General features: G+C 38.3%; 1 protein-coding gene across 4 annotated transcripts in view; it reads left to right on the top strand.

Moving 5' to 3' along the window:
• The window catches only part of HYDIN (HYDIN axonemal central pair apparatus protein), a 415,044-nt gene that overhangs the window by 135,044 nt on the left and 257,394 nt on the right, over positions 1-22,606 (top strand). For all 4 annotated transcript variants that reach the window (XR_004179730.1, XM_021932150.2, XM_021932149.2 and 1 more), the window contains exons 12-13: positions 3,291-3,514; positions 12,296-12,363. Coding sequence is in view for 3 of the 4 variants with exons in the window: in XM_021932150.2 (XP_021787842.2) it covers positions 3,291-3,514; positions 12,296-12,363 (292 nt within the window). In the remaining variant the exon portion in view is untranslated. The remainder of the gene's footprint in view (positions 1-3,290; positions 3,515-12,295; positions 12,364-22,606) is intronic.

Genomic DNA, 22,606 nt, shown 5'->3' with positions numbered 1-22,606 from the left:
CATGGCTGTCATGAAATGACAAGTGACACAGCTATATCCCACACTGTCCTGGATTGCACTTGCGAGGTCACTTAGGGGAGAAGGAAAAAAAGTCCAGTAGCTCTCATTAAACTGATATTCTGTCCGCAATTTATCCAGTGTGAATTTCCTTTACGTCTTACAGACTGAACTTATGAGTGCCACATCAGAAAAGAACCTTTAATTCTGATGCAAAATGGATAGGGTTTCCCTGAATGTAAATTTAGCAGAAGTGTGCTCGAGGCCACCACTTCCCACCGTCCCTAATTTTAATAGTAAAGCAAACCACAGCCAGTTAAATAAGTGTTAAATGAGGTGATGCATCAGATTGGACAGTTTGGAGAGCTGTGCAGTGGCAGAGAAGGACACGGTAAGGTGCTTCTTATGGGAATATTTTGCACTCTGCGTATTTAATGCTGATGTTTCATTGCATCTCTCTTTCAATTTATTGCATTACCTACTTGAGACAAATTTGAATAACTAGCTATTGCCCTTAGTCATTGCTGAGCATAGCAGATACATAAAGAATAAACCATAACCCCAAGAGTATACACTATTCCCCAGTGTAATTAAGAAGGAAAACAAATGAGAGGCAAAGTTTGATTATAAATTTTCTTCTCTCCAAAGAGCTAGACCTCAAGGAAAGAGTATTATCAGTAATCAAAAGGCCTCTGAATTGTGTCCCAAAACTATTGCTGGTTTCTGTATTCGTAAGTGGGTGCTTGTTTGTCAGGAGGAGAAGAATGATGTCATATTCTTAAAAATGGAGGAATGCTCACCATACAGAAAATATGGACAAAACATTTCTGCTAACCAAAAAAACTAAAAGGCAATCCATGCATCTTCTGAAGTAAAAGAACAGGGTCCTCCAAGTTACCATTAATGCCTTCAATTTGCCTTCATGTTACCACTAGTACATATTAGTCACTTCTTAAGCACAGGTAAAATTTAAACCCATCCTGTCTGGCACTGAGGATATAAATAGCAGTCACTGACTATGTGTGGTGTCTCACATCTGTAATCCCAGTGCTTTGGGAGGCTGAGGTTGAAGGATCACTTGAGGTAAGGAGTTCGAGACCAGCCTGGGCAATACAGTAAGACTCCATCTTTACAAAAAAAAAAAAAACCCACAAAAATTAGTTGGGCATGATGGCACATACCTATAGCCCCAGCTACTCAGAAGGCAGAGGTGGGACGATCACTTGAACCTAGGAGTTCAAGGGTACAGTGAGCTGTGATGCACCACTGCACTCCAGCCTGGACAACAGAGCCAGACCCCATCTCTTAAAAAACAAAAAACAAACAAACAAAAACATATCAACAGTGTCTGTCATTTTTAAGCACTATTTGCCAAGCACTATTCTAAAAATTACATAAATTAATAAATTTAATTTTACAGCAACATGAGAAGTTAGTAGTACTTACATTTTAAAGATGGGGAAACTGGAACACAGAGAAACTAAGTAGAATGTCCAAGGTTACAGAGCTAGTAAGTCAATGGCAAAGCTGAGATTTGAACCCAGGCAGTTTGGCTGCAGAGTCGCTGGCCATAATCACTTTTCTACATGGTCTCTTTAAATGGAATGAAGGGTGAAGCCTGGTTCCTACTACCAGGGAGCTTAGAATGAGGAAGATGGGGAAGAAACATAAAAAGATGAATAAAATAGCAAGCAGCAATTATTTATGCTTCTATTTTGGTGCATTGTCCATCTTCTCTTGGCAGAAGAGGCTGTCTTCCTGTGCTCTGCCTCTGCTGCCGACTCTTTCTCTCCACCATATGTTCTGGATGCCCTCTTCCCTGCAACCTGAGCCCCTGAGCTCATCCTCCTCTGCATCCACTCAGACCCCATTCCCTTAGTTACCAAGGTCTCTTCTCTTACAACAACAACAGGCAGCACTTTGGTGAGTGCTTCCTCTAGGCTGAGCAATGCATATGCATTATCTCATTTATTACAAATATGCTTTCTCCTCTGCAGTACGTCCCACAGCCTTGCCACTCCCATTCTCACCTTTCACTACTCATCTTCTCAAAACAGGAATCTAAAATAGCCACTATTTCCTGTGCACCCACTCAATCCCCTAAACATTTGTCCTCTGGATTCTGCAATCATGCCCCACTGGGATTACTCTCTTCCTCAAGGTCAGGGATGACAAATAATCTCTAAATAAAAATAATAAATCTATAACCTTTGCTCTGAACTTACTCTCTTGACCTCTGTCTGCATCTGACTTCATCTGGGAATCCTCCTCCCTCAGCTTCTGGGTTCCTGACACACCTCACATTTGCCTGCTAACCTTCTGAAAGTTTCTTCAAGATCTCTCATGCTCTTTGTCCTCCAAAGCCTTAGGTGTAGGTTGAGGGTGGTTCCTATATAAATCAGGAAAACATGCTGTTCACCCTCTAGGTATAAGGACAGCATTGGCAAGGATCAGAGGTGGTGTCTTTGGAAGCCAGGATAGAACAACATGGCTGTAGTCAAGGTTCATGCCCAAGAATTGTAGGGACAGTAGACTGAGGCCTGCCATGTAGGATGCCAAATGTCATGAGTGTGCATGAAAGAGCTCAGGCATGAGCTCTTTACATGCACACACGAAACCCAGTGCACAACCACATATGGGCAATAACATGCTTCCAGAACACTAGCATATAGGAATACAACTTTTCTACAGTAAAACAGTTGCTTGCATAAGAATCTCAAAGCAATCATCCATCCAGTAGAATCTGAGATGAAAGTATCTCAATAGGATGAAAACTCATAGCACAACAAAGAGAACCCTTGTCATCTGGGATCCACAATGATGTCTCATGTACATTCTTCAAGCTACATTATAAACATAGGTTTAGGTAATTCTCACTCTGCTATTCAAACTTCCTTTTTATTTTTAAATATGCTGCTTAGCCTCAGCCTTCTCATGCATATAAGAGAAATACTTACTTTCCCTTGGTTACTTTATAGAGAGTAGCAAAAAAAGGGGGTATTTTAAGGCTCTTCATCAGTATATGTGATTATGATAAGTCTTTATAGCACAAGCATAATATATATGACCAATTTCATTTTAAAGAGGAGACTAAAAATGTAAAATTACTTCTGGCTTGGGAGTTCTATCTTCGAACACTCAAGGCATCAGACTGTTCATTTGTCCCTGAGTGTTCTTTGGTTCTAATTCCTGCAACTTTCCCTTTGTTGCTGTTAAACAGTACAGACACATGCTTATATGAAAATAAGTCAGAGGCCCATTGACCTTCACATTCTTGCCTTTTATTGATATAGGCAATACTGTACAACAAAGGCAGCATCGATGCTCTCTTCAATGTGACCCCTCCAACTTCAGCTTTGGGGGCCTGCTTTGTTTTCTGTCCCAAGGAAGGCATCATTGAACCAAGTGGAGTCCAAGCTATCCAGATCTCCTTCAGTTCTACCATCCTGGGAAACTTTGAAGAAGAGTTCCTGGTCAATGTCAATGGGTCACCTGAGCCTGTGAAACTGACCATTAGGTAAGGTGCATTTATAACGAATGTAGAAACTAACTGAAGTTTTAACCTGTTGCCTTTTTAGCTTTTTAAATAGATCCTGTCTGGATGTTCATAGCTGTCTTTGTTGATATGAACACATCAGCATAATAGAGTGTGTTAAATTTCCATCAGTGTTTCCCTAGTGAACATGTATAAGTTATTATAATATAGATACAGATGCTGTTTGGAGATCTAGTTTTTCTGCAAGTTATAATCTTATAAAATAAGGATTTAGACATTAAACTAGCTTCTAGTTACTCTCTATGTCTTAGGATGTTTAGAGAAAATAAGTTATTACAGTAACACCTGAATAAAATCATCTGGGCTAAGCTTTGGCCATTATCACAGTTTCTCTAAACTTCTGTCTTTTGTTCTTATTTTAAGGAAATTGTTTACATGATCTCACTATCATGTCTTCAAACATTGTAAACACATTGCTCTGACTCTATTTGGATTCCCACAGCAGCAGGTTGTTAATTACCATGGCAGTTTCTCTTATTCTGGTAACTGCTAGCAAGACCTCCCTCCATCTACAAGCTGAGGTCTCCCCTGGGGCAAGCCCTGGGGATAACATAGAAAAGAGATAGAGACATATGACCTGAAGGATCCAAGCAAGATGTACTGATCTCATGATATATACTTTAGATTCAGAATCTCAAGAAAGGTGATTACTATTTAGTCTCAAACTCTTGCACCTCAGTGTCCCTGTTATGCACTGAATTGCTTCCCACAGAATTTATATGTTGAAGTGTTAACACCCAGTACCTCGGAATGTAACTCTTCTTGGACATAGGGCCTTTAAAGAGATAATTAAGGCAAAATGAGGTCAGATTGTAGACGTTAATCCAATATGATTGGTGTCCTTATAAGGAGAGGACATTAGGACACAGACATACTCATGAAAAAATAAAGAGAAGCTGAAGCGAGAGACCCTCAGAAAAAAATAACCTTGCAGTCACCAACCCTCTGACAGCAACAGAAATAAACTTCTGTTGTTTAAGCCACCCAATCTAGGATACTTTGTTATGGCAGCCCTACAAAGTCATACAACCCCCAACAACTAAGGAGAGTGAATGTGTGTGCCTCAAGGGTTCTGTGGCATGGCCAAAGCAGCCTGTCATAATCATAATCTTTTTTTATTTTTAAGTCTCAAGACTTATCTGAAACATTCACAAGACATTTACATTCTCTACCATAATACATGTGTTTGTTATAAGAGAAGAATGAGGGTTGTTTTCCAAATGTTTGAATAACATTGACTCTTCACAAATATGCGTCATACTTATCCCAGCTGACATCCTTTGCATATGTATACAATATGAGAAGTGTGGGAATACATTTTCATATTATATGAACTTCAGCCCACTTACTATCTTCATAACATCTCATCTCTCATGACAAGCAGTGAAGGGTGGTTATCTGAAGAAGTAGGAAGAACAAACTTATGAATGTAACCGTGTCTCCAATTCACGGATCCTCTGGTCCCATAAGGGTCTTTGATAAGATCCAGCAGATCAACTATTGGAAGCTTTCTGACTACTGGGCATCAGGAAGTATTGCTCTGAATCATAAGTACCCTTGACAACATCCAGTATCATAAGCAAGCCTTCATACATAAGCAGCAAAGATAAAACCTTTAAGCTCTGCTCTAAAAACATTTAAGATAGAAGGAATAATAGCCCTATCTGTAGGAAGGAAAGTATAGGATAATAAAGGAGCAGTTTTACTTTTCAGGTAGATGATAGAAGGAAAAGTGCTAGCCAAGGAAGGCTAACTGCCCCTCAAGTTTAATAAGAAAGCTCATCCCAATTTCACCTGGCCATTCCCCATTTTAAGTTCAGGCCTAATAATTAATACTGTGTCTTACCATCAACGTACATACATAGCTACCCTTTTTAGGAATAATTACGTATTTTGGATATTGGTTTAATAAACTCTTGTTGAGTATCTCCTTCAAGCAAGGTTGTATATTAGGTGCAAGAAGTCATGTATTTGGGTTTGTTAGACATTCCTGATGCATGACTACTACTGCCCTCACTTTTGACTCTGAATTATTTACCCAAATTCAGGATTGCCCATTCTCTAAACTATTCCCTAAACTAACTTAAAAATACAGTAAAAGAAATAACAAGGGAATTTAAAAGGGTAGAAAATATCCATTTAACACAAAGAAAGGCAGTCATGGAGGAATAAAGGAACAGAAAAGACATGAGACATATAGAAAATAAGTAGCATGAGTCCTGCCCTATCAACAACCACATTAAATGTCAATGTATTAAATACTTCAATTAAAAGTTAGAGAATGGCAGAATGGATTAGAACAAAACAAACAACCCCCCCAAAAATGATCTATCTATATGCTTTTTACAAGATACCATACTTTAGATTTAAAGATATGAATAGGTTGAAACCAAAAGGATAGAAATATCTATACCATGCAAACAGCATCAAAAGAAAGCTGGAGAGACCATGTTATACCAGACAAAATAGACTTTAAAACAAAAATTGTTACTCAAGACAAAGAAGGGCATTTTACAATGATAAGATAGTGAATTCATCAAAAAGATATGGCAATTACAAACACACATCTAATAACAGAGCACCAAAATATGTAAGTGCAGACAGACAGAATTGAAGGGAGAAATAGACAATTCAGCAAAATAGTAGGGGATGTCAATACCCCACTTTCAATAATAAAAAAAACTAAGCAGAAGATCAAAAAGGAAATAGAAGAGTTGAACAGTATAAACCACCTAGAGCTAACAGACATCTACAGCACACTCTACCCAACAGGAATAAAAGAAAGGACATTACTGCCAACCTTACAGAAATTAAAGGGATTAGTGGATAATGCTATGAACAATTGTATGCCAAAAATTAGATAATGTAGATGACATGAACAAATTCCTAGAAAGACATGAACTACCAAAACTGACTCAAGAAGAGAGAGAGAATCTGAATAGACCTGTAATATATTCCAACCAAAAAACAAACAAACAAAAAACAGGATCAAGTGGCTTCACTGATGAATTCTACTGAATGTTTAATGAAGAATTATGATAAATCTTTCACAAACTCTTCCAAAAAATGAGAAGGTAGGAACACTTGTCAACTCATTTTACGAGGCCAGTATTACCCTGATACCAAAACCAAACAAAAACATTACAAGAAAAGAAAACTAAAAACCCATAACCTCTATGGATTTAGACCCAAAAATCTTTGACAAAATACTAGCAAACCAAATCCAGCAACATGTGGAAAGGATTATACCCCATGACCAAGTGGGATTTATCCTAGGAATGAAAGGTTGGCTTAACATATGAAAATCAATCAATGTAATACAACATATTAATAGAATAAAGGACAAAAACCACATGATTATTTCAATAAACACAGAAAAAGCATTTGCCAAAATTCAGCACCCTTTTATGATAAAAAAAAAAGTAACAAACTAGGAGTAGAAGGGAACTGACTCTACATGGATCAAAGACTGAAATGTAAGGGCTGAAACTATAAAGCTGTTAGAAGAAAACATAGGGATAGGCCCGGCGCAGTGGCTCATGCCTGTAATCTCAGCACTTTGGGAGGCTGAGGCAGGCAGATTACCTGAGGTCAGGAGTTTGAGACCAGCCTGACCAACATGGTGAAACCCCATCTATACTAAAAATACAAAAAAATTAGGTGGGCATGGTGGTGTGTGCCTGCAATCCCAGCTGCTTGGGAGGCTGAGGCAGGAGAATCACTTGAACCCAGGAGGCGGAGATTGCAGTGAGTGGAGATTGTGGCACTGCACTCCAGCCTGGGTGACAGAGTGAGACTCTGTCTCAAAAACAAACAAACAAACATAGGGATAAATATCCATATCCAAAAACCAAATAAGCAATAGTTTTCAGATAATCAGCATCTAAGCACAAGCAACCAAAGAAAAAATAAATAAATTAGACTTCATCAGAATGTAAAAAAGTCTGTGCTGCAAAGGGGATACTATCAAGAAAGTGAAAAGACAGCCTACACAATGGGAGAAAGTATTTGCAACTCATATATCTGATAAGGGATAATAATGAATTACTAGACAGTTGTAACTCAATAAATAATTCAATTTAAAAATGGACAAAGCGTTTAGGCAGACATTTCTCAAAGAAATATACAAAAGGCCAATAACACATGAAAAGACTGTCAACATCATTAATCCTCAGGGAGATGTAAATCAAAACCCCACAATGAGGCACTACTTCACACTCACTTGGATGTCTATAATCTTAAAATGGAAAATACAGTAGTTCCCCTTTATCTGCATTTTTAGGCCCCAAAGTGCAAAAGTAAAATTAGCGTTACTCAAACACAAGCCCTGCAATACTGTGGCAGTTGATCTGATAACCAAGACAGCTACTAAGTGACTAAAAAGGGAGTAGCATCATGCAGCATCGATACACTGGACAAAAGGGTGACTCATGACCCAGGCTGGACAGACAGTGGATGACACAAGACTTCATCACACTACTCAAAGTGACAGGCACTTAACAGTGTATGAGTGATCTATTTCTGGAAATTTTTTATTTAATATTTTTGGACTGTGTTAACCATAAGTAACTGAAACAACAGGAAATCAAAACTACAGATGAGGAACTACTGTAAGTGTTGGTGAAAAAGTGGAGGAATGAGAACCCCCATACACTGATAATTAGGAATGTAAGACACGGCAGCCACTTTAGAAAATGGTTTATCAGCACCTCAAACAGGTAAACACTGAGTTACCGTATGACCAGCAATTCCATTCCTAGGTATATACCCAGGAGGAATGAAAGCATATATCCACACAAAAACTTGTACATGAATATTTATAACAGTATCATTCCTAGTAGCCAAGGATAAATGAAATGTGGCATATCCATACAATGGAATGCTATTTGACCATAAAAAGCAATGAAAAAAAAAAAATGAAGCACTGATAGATGCTACAACACGGTAGCATGGATGAACCTTGCTACCACGGTCTTTTGTGACTGCTTCTTTCACTTGTCATGATGTTTTCAAGGTTCAGCCATAGTGACACCATTATAAACCTTGAAAATAAGGTTCATCCATTATGAGCCCTGAAAACATTATGAAAGAAGCCAGTCACAAAATACAACACATTACATGATTCCATTTGTATGAAATGATTAAAATAGGCAAATCTATATAGATCTGAGTTGGATTAGTGGTTGCTTAGGGCTGGTGGGTGCAGGATAGAGGGTGACAGCTAAAGGGCATGAGGTTTCTTTTTGAGGTGATGAAAATGTTCTCAAATTGACTGTAGTGATGGTTGTATATATTTGTGAATATACAAAAAACATTGATTTGTGCACTTTAAATGTGTGAATTTTATGATGTGTGAATTATATGTCAATGAAGCTGTCATTTAAAGAAAAAAAAAAAAACACAGGAGCCTGTAATAGTGAGCAATACTTCTGTAATTTCCTGGTTGAATTTTTTAAATCTCTGATCTCTTCTCCTAAAGATCCCAGAGTAGTCATGCATGTCACTTGCAATGTCTAAATAAGTTAAGGTGTACATGGGTTCTCCACTGTGAATAATAGGATTTAGGGATCTCCCAGAAATCTGCTCACAAGTGAACTTGGACCAGTTAGTACTTCACCTGCTCTGTGGAGGGTGAGCCTCCTGTTCTATCTTCTGGACATTTCCATTTACCAAAATTCACACACCACTTCTTGATTTTGGATGTTCATTTCTAGTTTCTTTCAACAGAACCTGACTATGGAAAGAATCTTTATGGGGATTTATCACCAAACTCATGATCGATTGCTAAGAGAAATAGACTTACCTAAATTTCCTCCTCAGTTCACTTCCTTTAAAGCTTAGTGTTTCTTGTGTCCAATAATGTTGCATTGTTAGTGGTTTCTAGCATTTCAAACCACTAACAATAATTTTGAAAACCTGCTAAAAATCTAGTGTCATTAATAAATGTCTGTTCATAAAGGGTAAAAATGCATGTATAATAATACATCATCTGTTCTCAGCTCCACACGTTAACACTGACTTGACTTGTTATTTTACTTTGTCAGAAATACTTTCTTGGGCCTCATAGCCCAGGAAATGTCTATAAAGTTAATATTGTAGGTTCTGGAATTTTGTTTCTTTTTTATTGCCAGGGACTTATTTCTCAATACCACATAAGCTAGTATTTTAGCTAGTATGCCTTGAAAGATCATAACAAATATACTTTTACTCTTCCTATTTACTCTTCCAATTCATGACACAGTATTTTCAGTGGTTGGATAAACAACACTGTAAAATTGGTGTGATTTTAAAAAATTACCCGTAAGCAATTTTCTTCCCTCCTATTTTTACATATGTGATTTTATAAAGTTTGAACCATAGCACAGATATATTTTGTATTCAACTTGTCTCACTTACATATTGTAATAATTGAATCATTCTCTCTCTTTTCTTTCAAATTATAGTTTTAACAGACCCCTGCATTGATTTATGGCACAACCTTGGCATAGACTGTCCTAACATTCTGAATCCCTGTGAGAATTAATGTGACCATATCTAAGTCCAGATGGGATTGTTCAGCCACAGTTCCCTCAGTTACATGTGCCTTTGGACAAGTGTCATGTATCTCTGGTTGTTTAAACTTCTGCGTTGATTAAATGTCTGCTTTGTGTACATTTTTTAAACTTCTTTCCTACTTTCTTTAGCATCTTGTGCATGTCAGACAGACACTTTTGGTCTGTTTGTTACTTTGGTCCCTAAAAGCTTCTTTTCAAGTGAAGCATATAGCCTGTCGGCCTGTTTGTTGACTTCATTCTCAACTGGATCCTAATTCCTGGCTGAGTCCCAACCACTCCCTTTAAAATCACTTTAGATCATCAGCGTGAAATATAATAAATGCTCATGAGAAAGTTACACTTGAAACTTGTTGCAGTAAGTCTCTGCTGTGGCCATTCCTCCCAGGCTTACAACAACCTCTCATCACATTATGGTCAGAGCTGGAGCAACTGGGAGTACCACTAAGACATCATCATATTCTGCATGGTGTGACACATACAACAACTGGAGCTTGGTGAATTAAAAGATTCTTGCTTGGCCGGGCGCGGTGGCTCAAGCCTGTAATCCCAGCACTTTGGGAGGCCGAGACGGGCGGATCACGAGGTCAGGAGATCGAGACCATCCTGGCTAACACGGTGAAACCCCGTCTCTATTAAGAAATACAAAAAAAAAAAAAAAAACTAGCCGGGCGAGGTGGCGGGCGCCTGTAGTCCCAGCTACTCGGGAGGCTGAGGCTGGAGAATGGCGTGAACCCGGGAGGCGGAGCTTGCAGTGAGCTGAGATCCGGCCACTGCACTCCAGCCTGGGTGACAGAGTGAGACTCCGTCTCAAAAAAAAAAAAAAAAAAAAAAAAAAGATTCTTGCTTAATGTGTTTTATGTTATCTGTGTGTCTATAACGTTTAAAAGTTTTGCCACACAGATGGGACACTTTTCAGTTCTTGCTTTTGGCCTACAGATAAAGACATGGATCATGGAGAAAAATAATTGTTTCTCTGAAGGTAAACAAGATAACTTAATAGATTAGTTTTCTTTTGCTGCTGTAACAAATTATCACAAATTTAGTAGCTTCAAACAACACATATTTAATATTTTACAGTTTTATAGCCTTAATGCAGGTCTAGCTGGGCTAAAATCAGTGTTGGCAGGGCAGTGTTTCCTTCTGAACGCTCTAGAGGGGAACCCATTTCCTAACCTTTTTTGGCTTTCTGAGGCTGCTCACATTCCTGGATGCATGGTTTCCTTCTTCTGTGTTCAAAGCCAGGTTGAGTTCTGAGATTGCAGCACTCTGACCTCCTCTGTTGTCTCTGTCCTCTAGTTTTAAAATCACCCTTGTGATTACAATGGGCCTACCAGGATAAGACAGGATAATCTCCCCATCTTAAATTCAATTAAGTAGCAACCCTAATTCCACCTGCTACCTTAATTCCTCTTTGCCATGTAACCTAATATATTCATAGGTTCTGGGAATTAGGACATAGATATCTCTGGAAGCCATTATTCTACCTACCATACCTTCTAAGCTAGAAGTCATAGAATCTCTCTATTATTTATTTTAAGCTAGAGCATCTCTCCAAGATCATGAAGACTTGCAGTGAGAGAGAAATAGACCAACATTTACAGTAAAGAGTCATTCAATGTCACCTAGTCCAGTCCTCTCTTTTATACATGAGGAAGAGAAACAGAAGCTGATAGAGATAAAGTGGCTGGCCAGCATCACAGTGAGTGAATGTCACAGTGGTAGGAATGTCACAGCGGTAGGAGTGGAATTGGAGCAGTTTATATGACAGCATGGACAGGGATTACTAGTATCGGTGATAGTCTTTGATGTGTATTACATGATTAGACCTATAATTTTTATTTCTCAACACATTAATAACTTTACATGATGTGTGTCTCATTCAAAATAACAACATTTTGTGCCCTTGTTTGATGATCCATCTGCTCTGCCTCTCACCTATTCATTGGTAGAAATAAGACAATAAGTTAACCACAGCATTGTTTGTCAAAACCCATGGTTTGAATCATGAAAGATAATTTTAAGAACCACTGTGATAGACCATCATGTCATCATTTCTTTAAATCCTGGATACTGTAATTGACATAATGTCAAGCTATGGTTTTTGTACTTATCCTTGTCCCACTTCTTGATTGTGCCTCTGATTCACTGGGTTCTCTCCTTCTCCCCCACCTTGTATTCCTCCTTCCAGAGGCTGTGTCATTGGACCTACCTTCCATTTTAATGTTCCGGCTCTGCACTTTGGTGATGTTTCCTTTGGTGAGTAATTTTCCATTTTAAATTAGAAATTGAATAGGATTCCTTTTCTCTACATGGAAGGAGGAAGGTTTACAAAGGACCCCGTTCCACGGCCCTGGAATACAAAGTCCAGCACAAGGACGTTCAGAACACGTGCCCTATGTCTGATTGCCCTGTGTAAGGAAACAGAGTCCACACAACCATCCCAAGTCAGTGACCGCCAAGAAATCTCATACTGATTCATTGTTTGGAATCTACTCTGTTGTTCAGCTCTGAAATGTTAATGTAAATGCTATATATCAGTGGTAAGCCCACTATTGAGCTCCAAGAATATCTGAAACTCTTATCTAGAAGTCAGACCCTTAGAAAACATCAAGGCCCCTAATATAGTACATTTCAGTAGAATATGGCAAAGGAGAAGCCTATCCCCAAGATGCCACTGATTTCCTCAAAATGCTCTTCTGCTTTGAAGTATCTACAGTTTCCAGTGAGTGCCAATGGCCATAAATACATCACAAACACAGGGCTTTTAAAGTGCAGGCATTGATTTTTATAAATGGGGCTACTTCTAACATGAATCACTTCATTTAATGTGCTCCACGTTCAGTAGTAGAGGTCACTAGTGATTTCAAGTTACAGTTTTAACTGGTGGCAGCAGAAGCCACGTTGTGATAAGATAAAAAATAATTGGTAAAGATACTCAAAGTAATATATATTTGACAAAGTGTAGTCACTCTCTTAAATATACCTATGGGACAGATTTTGTTTATAAGAAATTATCCTCACTAGCTAAAGAGTTTTTATGGTAGTTCTGTAATTTAAAAATAAATACATTTATTTTGGACATTTGATATGTTCCTTTTGCATGATCCTTAGATGCGGCCTGAGTGTTAGATCCTAGATGCGGCTGTTCAATCCCCATCCATTACCTACCCTCATTCTACACAGCTTGGCAACTATGCCTCTCCCACACTGGCATAAGACTAGACATTTATACATGAAGTGGGTGAGCCAAAGGACTTATGGATTGCTGGACACCAGGTGTAGCTGAGAGTAGGAGTATTGTATTGATACCAAGGAATTAAGTACAAGTCAGCATCATAAATTGTGAGACTCCTCCATGCCCTACCTGTCCCTTCCACTTGAGCTCCCCAAACACTGACAGGCATAAAACTTATATATTGACAAGTAACTAATGTTGAGAAATTCATCCAGAATGTAGCACTGAAAGCAAAAGAGTTAGACTATATGAAAGGGAAATAAAGGGACATGGAAAATAAGATTTAAAAGTTCTAACTAACTTGTGTATAATAGATACAGGTTCTAAGTTTAAAAGTTTTAACTTGTATCTAATAGAAATTCTAGATGGAGAAAGAATGAAAATGGCCAAAGAGCAATATTTGAAGAGATGGCGGCTGAGAATTTCTAAACTGAAGAAAAACATTTATCCTTATGGTGTGCAGCTGGGTGCTCCTTCAATTCTGTGGCTCCACCATAGGTGGCATGTAGCTTCTATGTCTTGGTCAAGATTTCTGTTCTAACCTTAGCCGTCATACTCACATTCCAGCCAGCAGAAAGGAGGAAGAGACAGGAAAAGGGTATGCCCCTTTCTTTTAAGGACACTTCCTAGAAGTTGTATACACCATATACGGTTATATCCCATTGGTGAGTACTTATTTGTGTGGCCACAACCAAGCTGCACATAAGGCTAGGAAATACAGCCTCACTCTGGTTGGCCACATTCACAACCAAAGCTTAGGGATTTCAGTACTTCCTGAAGACGGAAAAGGATAGTGGGAGATAACCAGCAATTTTGGCGTAACTTAGTAAATCTGGGCAACATCAGCCAGGCGTAGTGGCTCACATCTATAATCCTGGCACTTTGGGAGGCCCAGGAGTTCAAGACCAGCCCAGGCAACATAGCAAGACCCCATCTCTACCAAGAAAAAAAAAAAAAAAAAAAAAAGGCAATCAGCTGAGTGTAGTTGTACATACCTGTGGTCCCAGCTACCTAAGAGGCTGAAGCAGGAGGATCTCTTGAGCCCAGGAGTTGGAGGCTGCAGTGAGCTGTGATTGCACTACTGCACTCTAGCCTAGGCAAAAGAGCAAGACCCTGTCTCTAAAAAACAAAACAACAACAACAACAAAAAAACCTTCATAACTCTCGGTAGGAACCAGGAAAGAAATACAATTGCAGATATTTAAGGCAGTAAAAACAGATAAGAGAATGCTTTAAAAATAGGAGAAATGGATGAGTTGGGGGGAAATATATGTTATTAAAATTACCATAAGGAGTAGACCCTGAATAGAAAAATAATCATAGAATATACTGAAAAAGAAGTCAAGTATCCAGCCCTGAAGAAAAGACACTAGGTCAAACAGCTTTACAAGTGTATTCTACCAAATGGTGAAGAAATAGATGTATCTCACATCACAGAAAAATGTAGAAAGTTATTAACTCATTTTAGGAGACAAATAAATTCACAGTAAAACAACACAAGAAAAGAAAAATATAGACCCATCTCTCTTATGAACATTGATTTTAAAGCATTAGCAAATCACATGCATAGAGATACATTTTTAAAATTACATCATGACCAAGTAGAATTTATCCCAGAAATGCAAAATGGTTTAATAACAGGAAATCCATTCATGTAATTTACCACAATTTATATCATCTCAGTTCATGCTGAGAAAAATATTCCACAGAATCCAACACTCATTCATAATTAGAAATAAAAATTCTTAGAAAACTAGGAGTAGGAGGGAAATTCCGTAATATGATGAATGAAAAATAGAAAAAACCTATAGTGGGAAAATGTATTTGATGGGGACCTTTGTTCATGTAGTAACGTACATTTAGTAATATTAATTTATCTATGTTCTAGACACTTCTGGGGACTGGGATATTACAATTAAATGTTGAAAGCATTCTCATTCATTTTCAGACGCAAAAAAACAAAATCAAAAAACTATTCTCAAGCTATCATATAACATTGTCCTGGAGGTCCAAGCCATTGTGATAAGAAAATAAAAGGAAATAAAAGATAAGTAGTTGAAAAGAAAAAAACAAAACTATCATAGTTTATAGAATGTATTATTTTCTACCTAGAAAAACTGTGGTAATTAACTGACAGGGCATTAGAACTAATAAGAGTTTAGCAAGGTATTCAAGCAAAATATTATTAAAAAGTAGATTTTTAAATACATCAGCAATGATTAACTAGAAAATATAATAGAAAAATGTCATTTAAGAATATAAAACTATATAATAACCTAACAATAAATGTGCAGACACTACAGGAAGAAGATAATTGGCTAATTCCCTGGGGAAAAATTCACGGAAAGAGCCAATAAATTTTTGAAACAAAGACCAATGACTGTGGACTTTATCAGATATTAAAATGTACTGTAAAGCATAGGCAAATAGACTAATAGAAACAAAGCCATGACTACAGGGGAATTCACACATGCTCATTGTGAAATTTCAGATCAGTGGAGGCGTGAGCTGCTTCGTAAAAGGCGGAGAAACAATTGGTTATCAATGGGAAATAATAGAAAAGTTAGACTTTTACCTCAGATCTTTCACAGAAAAAAATCTCAGCTCTATTACACAGCTAACTGTGAAAAACAAACTTTTTAAAATATCAGGAGAAAATATAGGTAGTTATGTTTATATACTAGCAAGTGTGAAGGTCTTAAACAAGATGCCCAATGCAAAAGCCATAAAGAAAAAGATTGGTAAGTGTGGTGCCCTAGCATTAAGCAAATTTCCAAACAAAAGATTTCAGGAATACAGTAAAAAGACAATGCTTGCAACATAAATAATAGGCAAAGTATTAAAATCAGAATACATGAACCTTCAGAATATGTGAAACTAACTCCTGCTAATCCATGAGGAAAAGTGAAATTATCCAATAGAAAAATTGGCAAAATAGATGAATAGACATGTATAAATCGGTAAGTGTATAAACAGAATAGAAGGTCTATGAAAGACATATTAAAAGATGCTTAATCTCAATCATCTTAGATGTTTTTTGTGAAGAAAATATAAATATTTTTTATAATCCAACTAGTATTTCTCATGTGTTCCCACTCTACCAAGCAAGCATGGCAGGAGTTGGGGAGCACTGAGACACTGGCCTGTGGGTGCCTCATCTAGCTAACCACTTACCTGTGGCGCCCATTTCCACTGAGGTATTGCGGGAACACTGATGACTTGTCCTTTTGGCTCCATCAGAGCCAGCACTGACTTGGCTTCCACTGACTCCATCTTCCCTAGAGCTAGACCTGTGCCTCCCCCATGAAGCTACTGAGCACACTGAGATGTGCTGTAAGAGTAAAATACTATTGATTACATGTTGAAATGATATTTCTGACATGTTGGGTTAAATACACTATGTTGTTAAAATTAATGTCACCTATTTGTGTTTTGCATTGTATTTCCACTGGACAGTGTTGGGCTAAACTCTCCTTTCCCTTCAGAGCCATTGAGGTATGGTTGTCTGGCCTCTTGCTATGGCAGCCCTGTTGTAGACCCATGGCAAGTTCACTGTTCTCAACCCAACTACCTTCCAGAACCATGCGTGGGAGGAAGGGTGCCATGTATCCATGTGTAATGCCTGGGTCCTTCTCCAGCCACACAGGAACTGAGAGATACTTGAGTACTAAGATTCCCTTTTGACCTAAGCATACCATTTTTATCCTGAGTTAGCTGCCCCAGGCAGGTATGAGGATGTTCTGTGAAGTGGTCCGCTCTGAGATTCCCAACTAGAGAGCTAGGCAGAAGACCCTTTGCTTCCAGCATCCCCTCAACCTATTTAGCCACCCTATCCCTGAGATTCTGGCCTGTAAGGCAGACGCCATGATGTACACATCTGGCCTCTCTGTTATTCTTCCCCTTCCCACACTCCACTGAGACAAAAGGAGTAGCCTTTCCACTTCGTCTTCCTGTTTGCCAGAACTCTCATATCATCGCCTCCTTTTCCTATATGCTGTATGCCAAATAAGAGAATAACCTGTGTGTCCATTTAAAGAATAACCTATGTGTCAATTGAAAGGCTCTTATTCATTTTCAAAACAATGACACTGATAATATTATTCTCCATCAGATCTAGAATGGGATTTTTGATGTTAGGGAGCTCTGGGTCACACAAAACCAGGTACGCATGCTCCAAGGTTAGATAGGTTTTTCTCTTAACCATCTTCTATTTGGGCCTCCTTTATTAGGACAAAGGAAAGATTATCATTGGGTAATTTATCCATAGTTTCCTTGAGCTATAGAAATAAAAATCAACAGTTGTTCCTCCTAGCTGGTTTTGGTAAGTTTTGGTAATTAGCTAAGCTGAAAATTAGAAACAATTTACTTTTCTTTTGTTGTATAATATCTTATTGAACCATTTGATGATATAGCAGCTATACAAGAGGCCAGAAGACACTGCAGAACCATGTCCCCCAAGATTCCCCAAACCTGAGACATGGAAACTTATCTCAAAAACCAACTTAATCCACCTTCAAAACCTAAGTTATATTTTCTTTTAGTTTAGCTATGAATGCTATAAATTCTTTAATCTTCTCTGTATTGTGGCAGGAAATGTCAGCAATAACATACCTTTTGGGCTTGCCAACAGGAAATCTAAGGCAATCTGGTTTTCAAAACCACATGGGTCAGTGGATTTAGGCTACTTTGCTTTGCTTCTGGAGTTTGCAATGCATCAACCAAAGTGAGGGACAATTTTGTGACAATTTCCAATTATATGACCCCCACAGTTGAAACCTCATGACTCCAACAAAGTACCATTATTTCCCCAGGTGGATTGGTCTCTCATCAATCAGACACAAAGAAGCATGGTGGCACTGGAGGATGTGGAGAGGCATTTGAAACTTTGAAACTTTGAAACTAACTTTCTTTCTTTCCTTCCTTCCTTCCTTCCTTCCTTCCTTCCTTCCTTCCTTCCTTCCTTCCTTCCTTCGTCCTTCCTTCCTTCCTTTCTTTCCTTCTTTCCTTCTTTCCTTCTTTCTTTTCTTCTCTTCTCTTCTCTTCTCTTTTCTTTTCTTTTCTTTTCTTTCTTTCGACAGAGTCTCATTCTGTTGCCCAGGCTGGAGTGCAGTGGCACCATGTTGGCTCACTGCAATCTCCACCTCCCAAGCAAGCAATTCTCCTGCCTCAGCCTCCCAAGTGCTGGGATTACAGGTGCCTACCACCACACCTGGCTAATTTTTTTTATATTCTTAGTAGAGACGGGGTTTTACTATGTTGGCCAGGCTGGTCTCAAACTGCTGACCTCAGGTGATCCACCTGCCTCTGCCTCCCAAGTGCTGGGATTACAGGTATGAGCCACCATGCCTGGCCACATTTGAAGCTTTCTAATTATTACCCCACATGTGCAAGTAGGAAGGCGTTAATGAGACAGATGAGCATAAGCTTGTTATTAGCTCAGGAATGAAACACTAATAGGGATGTGTATAGTTCCTGATGCAAAAGTGAGACTGATCGTTCCAGAAGTAAGCCAAGAATTGGAGGAATATTTTAGTTGTTTCAGAATGACAGACATATTGGGTGGGGTTAAAAAAGGTTTGCAGAGGCTAATATAGTGCTGGGGAATACTTGAAGCTAACTAAAGTTGACAGTATTATCCCTGTATTGGCATTAATTCCAGTCCTAAAAAGAAGTCTGTTATAGATTAGGGTTGGAGATGTGGCATTCATTTGCTTGGTGGTAAAGATAACAGATTTTGCATCAGGGTCTGCTGGAATTGATGATGATGTGATAAATGGGTGGTGGATAAATAGTACTATATGTTGGTTTCTGAAATTTCTATGGCTATAAAGATTTTTGATGGTAGGATTGGATGTTGGATGACATACCCAGTAATTAGTTCTGTTGACTACAGCTGCAGTAGCATGAGAGAGTCAGATAATAGAATTGGGTGGTGATTGTCCTTGAAGGAACATTGAGGCACAGATGAATCCTTGGATGGGTCAAAGAAAAAATGGACCAAATGACAACTGGCATGCTAGCTGATACACTAAAGGCCTAGGTAAATATCTGCAAACCCACTATTTTTCAGGAGGTACAAGGATGTGTTGAATGAAAATAAGGAGTTTGAAAACTTCCAAGTATTTATTGAACTTGGCCATTGAATAATGTGGACAGAGAAGTTATTACAAAATATGATAACCTATCTGGGATTTGGGGACAGAGTTGTTCAGATAAAGCATCAAAAGATGCATTACCAGTGTCTCTTCTGTGGCACTGATATAAACTGGCAGTATGTAGCTCAAAGAGAAATATCTAAGTTGACCTTAGGAGGGTGTGAAGTAGGGAGTCGGGAGCAAAACCGGATTGTAATGATCACAGAATGATCTTAGAAAGGTTGACAGAAGAGATCATAGTAGGTGTGAACAAAACATGCCCAAAACAAGTTGTCGATAACAGTAAGGGAGACATCACAGGGTGAATCAAAATTGTATAACCTTAAGATAGGAAACAAGGAGTAATAAGGCAAAATGATAAAAACACAAGTGCACAAGGGAGAGTGTGAGAATCAGTAACGTCAGGCATCTAACAAAATCTCATCCCATCAGTCTTGAGCAGAAGCTATCTACTGTGGGTAAAGTCTGCTTGTTCTAAGGGACTTGAAATAGCAGTCTATTTCTGAAGGTCATCTGCTTCTGAAGGTTTTTTCTGTTTTTTTAGAAAACCTCTATTTGAGATCTCCAGTGAGAGTATTTTTCAACATGTTTTCAGTCAATAATTTAGCTTCTATGGGCATCTTTTTCCTCAGATATCCACTTCGTAATTTAACTGCAAGGTCAGTTGTTAGAAGGCTCTGAAGAAGACCTTCATTGGTATATTTTTCAGGGTACTCATTCTTCAGGTAGAAAGAGGGGAGGACTTCTGAGGGTGAGATTGTAGCGAAGTCTTCTTAAACTTAGAGATGAGCTGGTTCTCACAATATTTTGTTATGTCTGCATGAAGCAAGGTTGACTCAAATTGATGAAATACTTGTAATCACATGGATCTTCTAGTTATTATTTCATAAAGTGAATAGTCTATGAGTTACAGAGGGAGCTAATCAGATCCGATGGCCATCAGAGCTAAAGGTAAAATTCTTCATCAAGGAATGATGAGAACCTCAGAGAACTGGGCCAACTTAAGATCAGTAATACTATTTTTATGCTTTACATTTCCCAAAGATTGTGGATTGTGAAATTTTTATCAAAGGGCTAACACACTATAAAATTCTTTTTAACTCTTGTAGTGTAAGGTGGCATTCCCCAGGTGGGAAAATTATAGTCTACAATTTATTAGTCACAGTCATAGCAGTGATCTTTCTGTACAGAAAGGCTCAAACCCATCCAAAGAATTTACAATTACAAGCATGTATTCTGAACTTTGTGATTTGGGCCCAGTCCACGTATATTCCAGAGACCCACATCCCACTTGTACAATGTTTCTGGATATGGTAGCAGGATGTGAGGCAGGAGCCAGCCACATCCCCAGCTGCAGAGGAGAAATTTCCCCATTGATTCTTATTCAGAGATTATTTCATCTCTTCTATTTTACCATAGGTAAAACATTTTTGTCAAAGACCATCTTAGATTTGGGGACATAGTTGGTATTCCAGAGACCATTGGAATGAACAGAGGTTCCCAATTTTAGGCAATGTTTGTTTTCTAAATCTGAGGCTAAATTTTATATGTCTAAAATGAGTTGGATATATGTGCTTATTGATCTCCCATATTCTGAATTATTTCTATGGACAATGACAAAAATGCCACCTGATTTGCATAATGATCTGCCAACACAGTTCCCTTTGCTTTGTGGAGATTTTTACTCTACTAGAAAAATTAAAAATCCATTGTCTAAAATATTCCATGAATCCCCCAAAGTCTCTCAATTATAATTTAGTGTTTAGTCCTGCATGTTGATGAATCAATTTAATACTCTCATTAGATAGGGTCCATTCTTTAGTAGAAAGGTCATATTCCGAATAATACATCATATTTTTAAAGAACTGTAATTTTTCCTTTACAGCCTTGTAATCTTCCACTGCTAGTTTCTGCTGGTCTTCTTCAGGGCTTTTTAGGTCAGGTGAAAGTAAGCATCTTGAAGGAGAATTGAACCTCCTGAGAATGTTGTGTTTTAAATCATTATACAAGTATTGGGAGAAAGATCAGGTGCCTCTGTGAATCCTTGAGACATTCCGTGCAATTATGTTGTTAATTATTTGTGGAGAAGGCAGATAAATATTGACTTTTTATTTACTAGACACTGAAAAAGGGAGCATAGAGGTCTACAACTGTAAAGTACTTGCATTCAGGTGGAACTGTAGATAGAATAGTATTAGGATTGGTTGCAACTAGAAACCTAGAAGTAACATTCTTATTAATGACCTTCAGTCTTTAACAAATCAGCATCCCCTTCATTTAGGCTTCTTGACAAGCAATATGGGATATTATAGGTACTAGTACAAGAAATTGTTGTAACTAGAAGGTCATAATTGGCTTTATTCTGTGAAAAAGTTCTGGCTTTAAGGAAGCAGTCTGGGCAATGGTTTGGAAGACCCACGTGAATCTTTACAGAACCCACTTTCCGTAATATGCTCCACATTCACAGAACATCTAACTCACAAATGGTCAGATCAAATAAGGTAAGCCATCTACAGTTTCAAGAGTTATTTGGTAAGTTGAGGAAAGTCACATGTAGCATGATTGTGAAACTGACTTTCAAGCAATTCCTCTGGAATTTCCAAGAATAACCCTTCAAGTGCATTCAATCTCACAGTTCTTTTTCCATGAAAGATATCTTCCAAGTAGGTTGGCAGGAGTGTTATCACAAAGGATACATGAATGTGTTTCCTCCAATGGCCTAATGTGTGGACAAAAACTGAGACATGACGCAGAAGTAGATCAACTCAAAATACCCCTGACAGCAACAGTCATTACTCCAAGAGACCAAGTACATTTTATTACAGCAGAGTTCAAGGTAGAAGAGTAGCATTTCCATCCAGTAGAAATACGCATTTTTGTTCTCCTGTGTCTATAGATTATTATTCTTGTTCTGCAAGTAGTATCAGATTCAATAGCTACCTTGGGAATCAAAAATCAGAGCTTAGTGGCTGGACACTGTGGCTCACGCCTATAATCCCAGCAGTTTGGGAGGCTAAGGCAGGTGGATCACCTGAGGTCAAGAGTTCAAGACCAACCTGGCCAACATGGTGAAACCCCGTCTCTACTAAAAATACAAAAATTAGATGGA

Source organism: Papio anubis, chromosome 18 (genome assembly GCF_008728515.1).
Source record: "Papio anubis isolate 15944 chromosome 18, Panubis1.0, whole genome shotgun sequence".
In the NCBI taxonomy this organism is placed as follows: Eukaryota; Metazoa; Chordata; class Mammalia; order Primates; family Cercopithecidae; genus Papio; species Papio anubis.
Note: the sequence above shows the minus strand (reverse complement) of the source record. Positions and strands in the feature narration are given on the sequence as shown.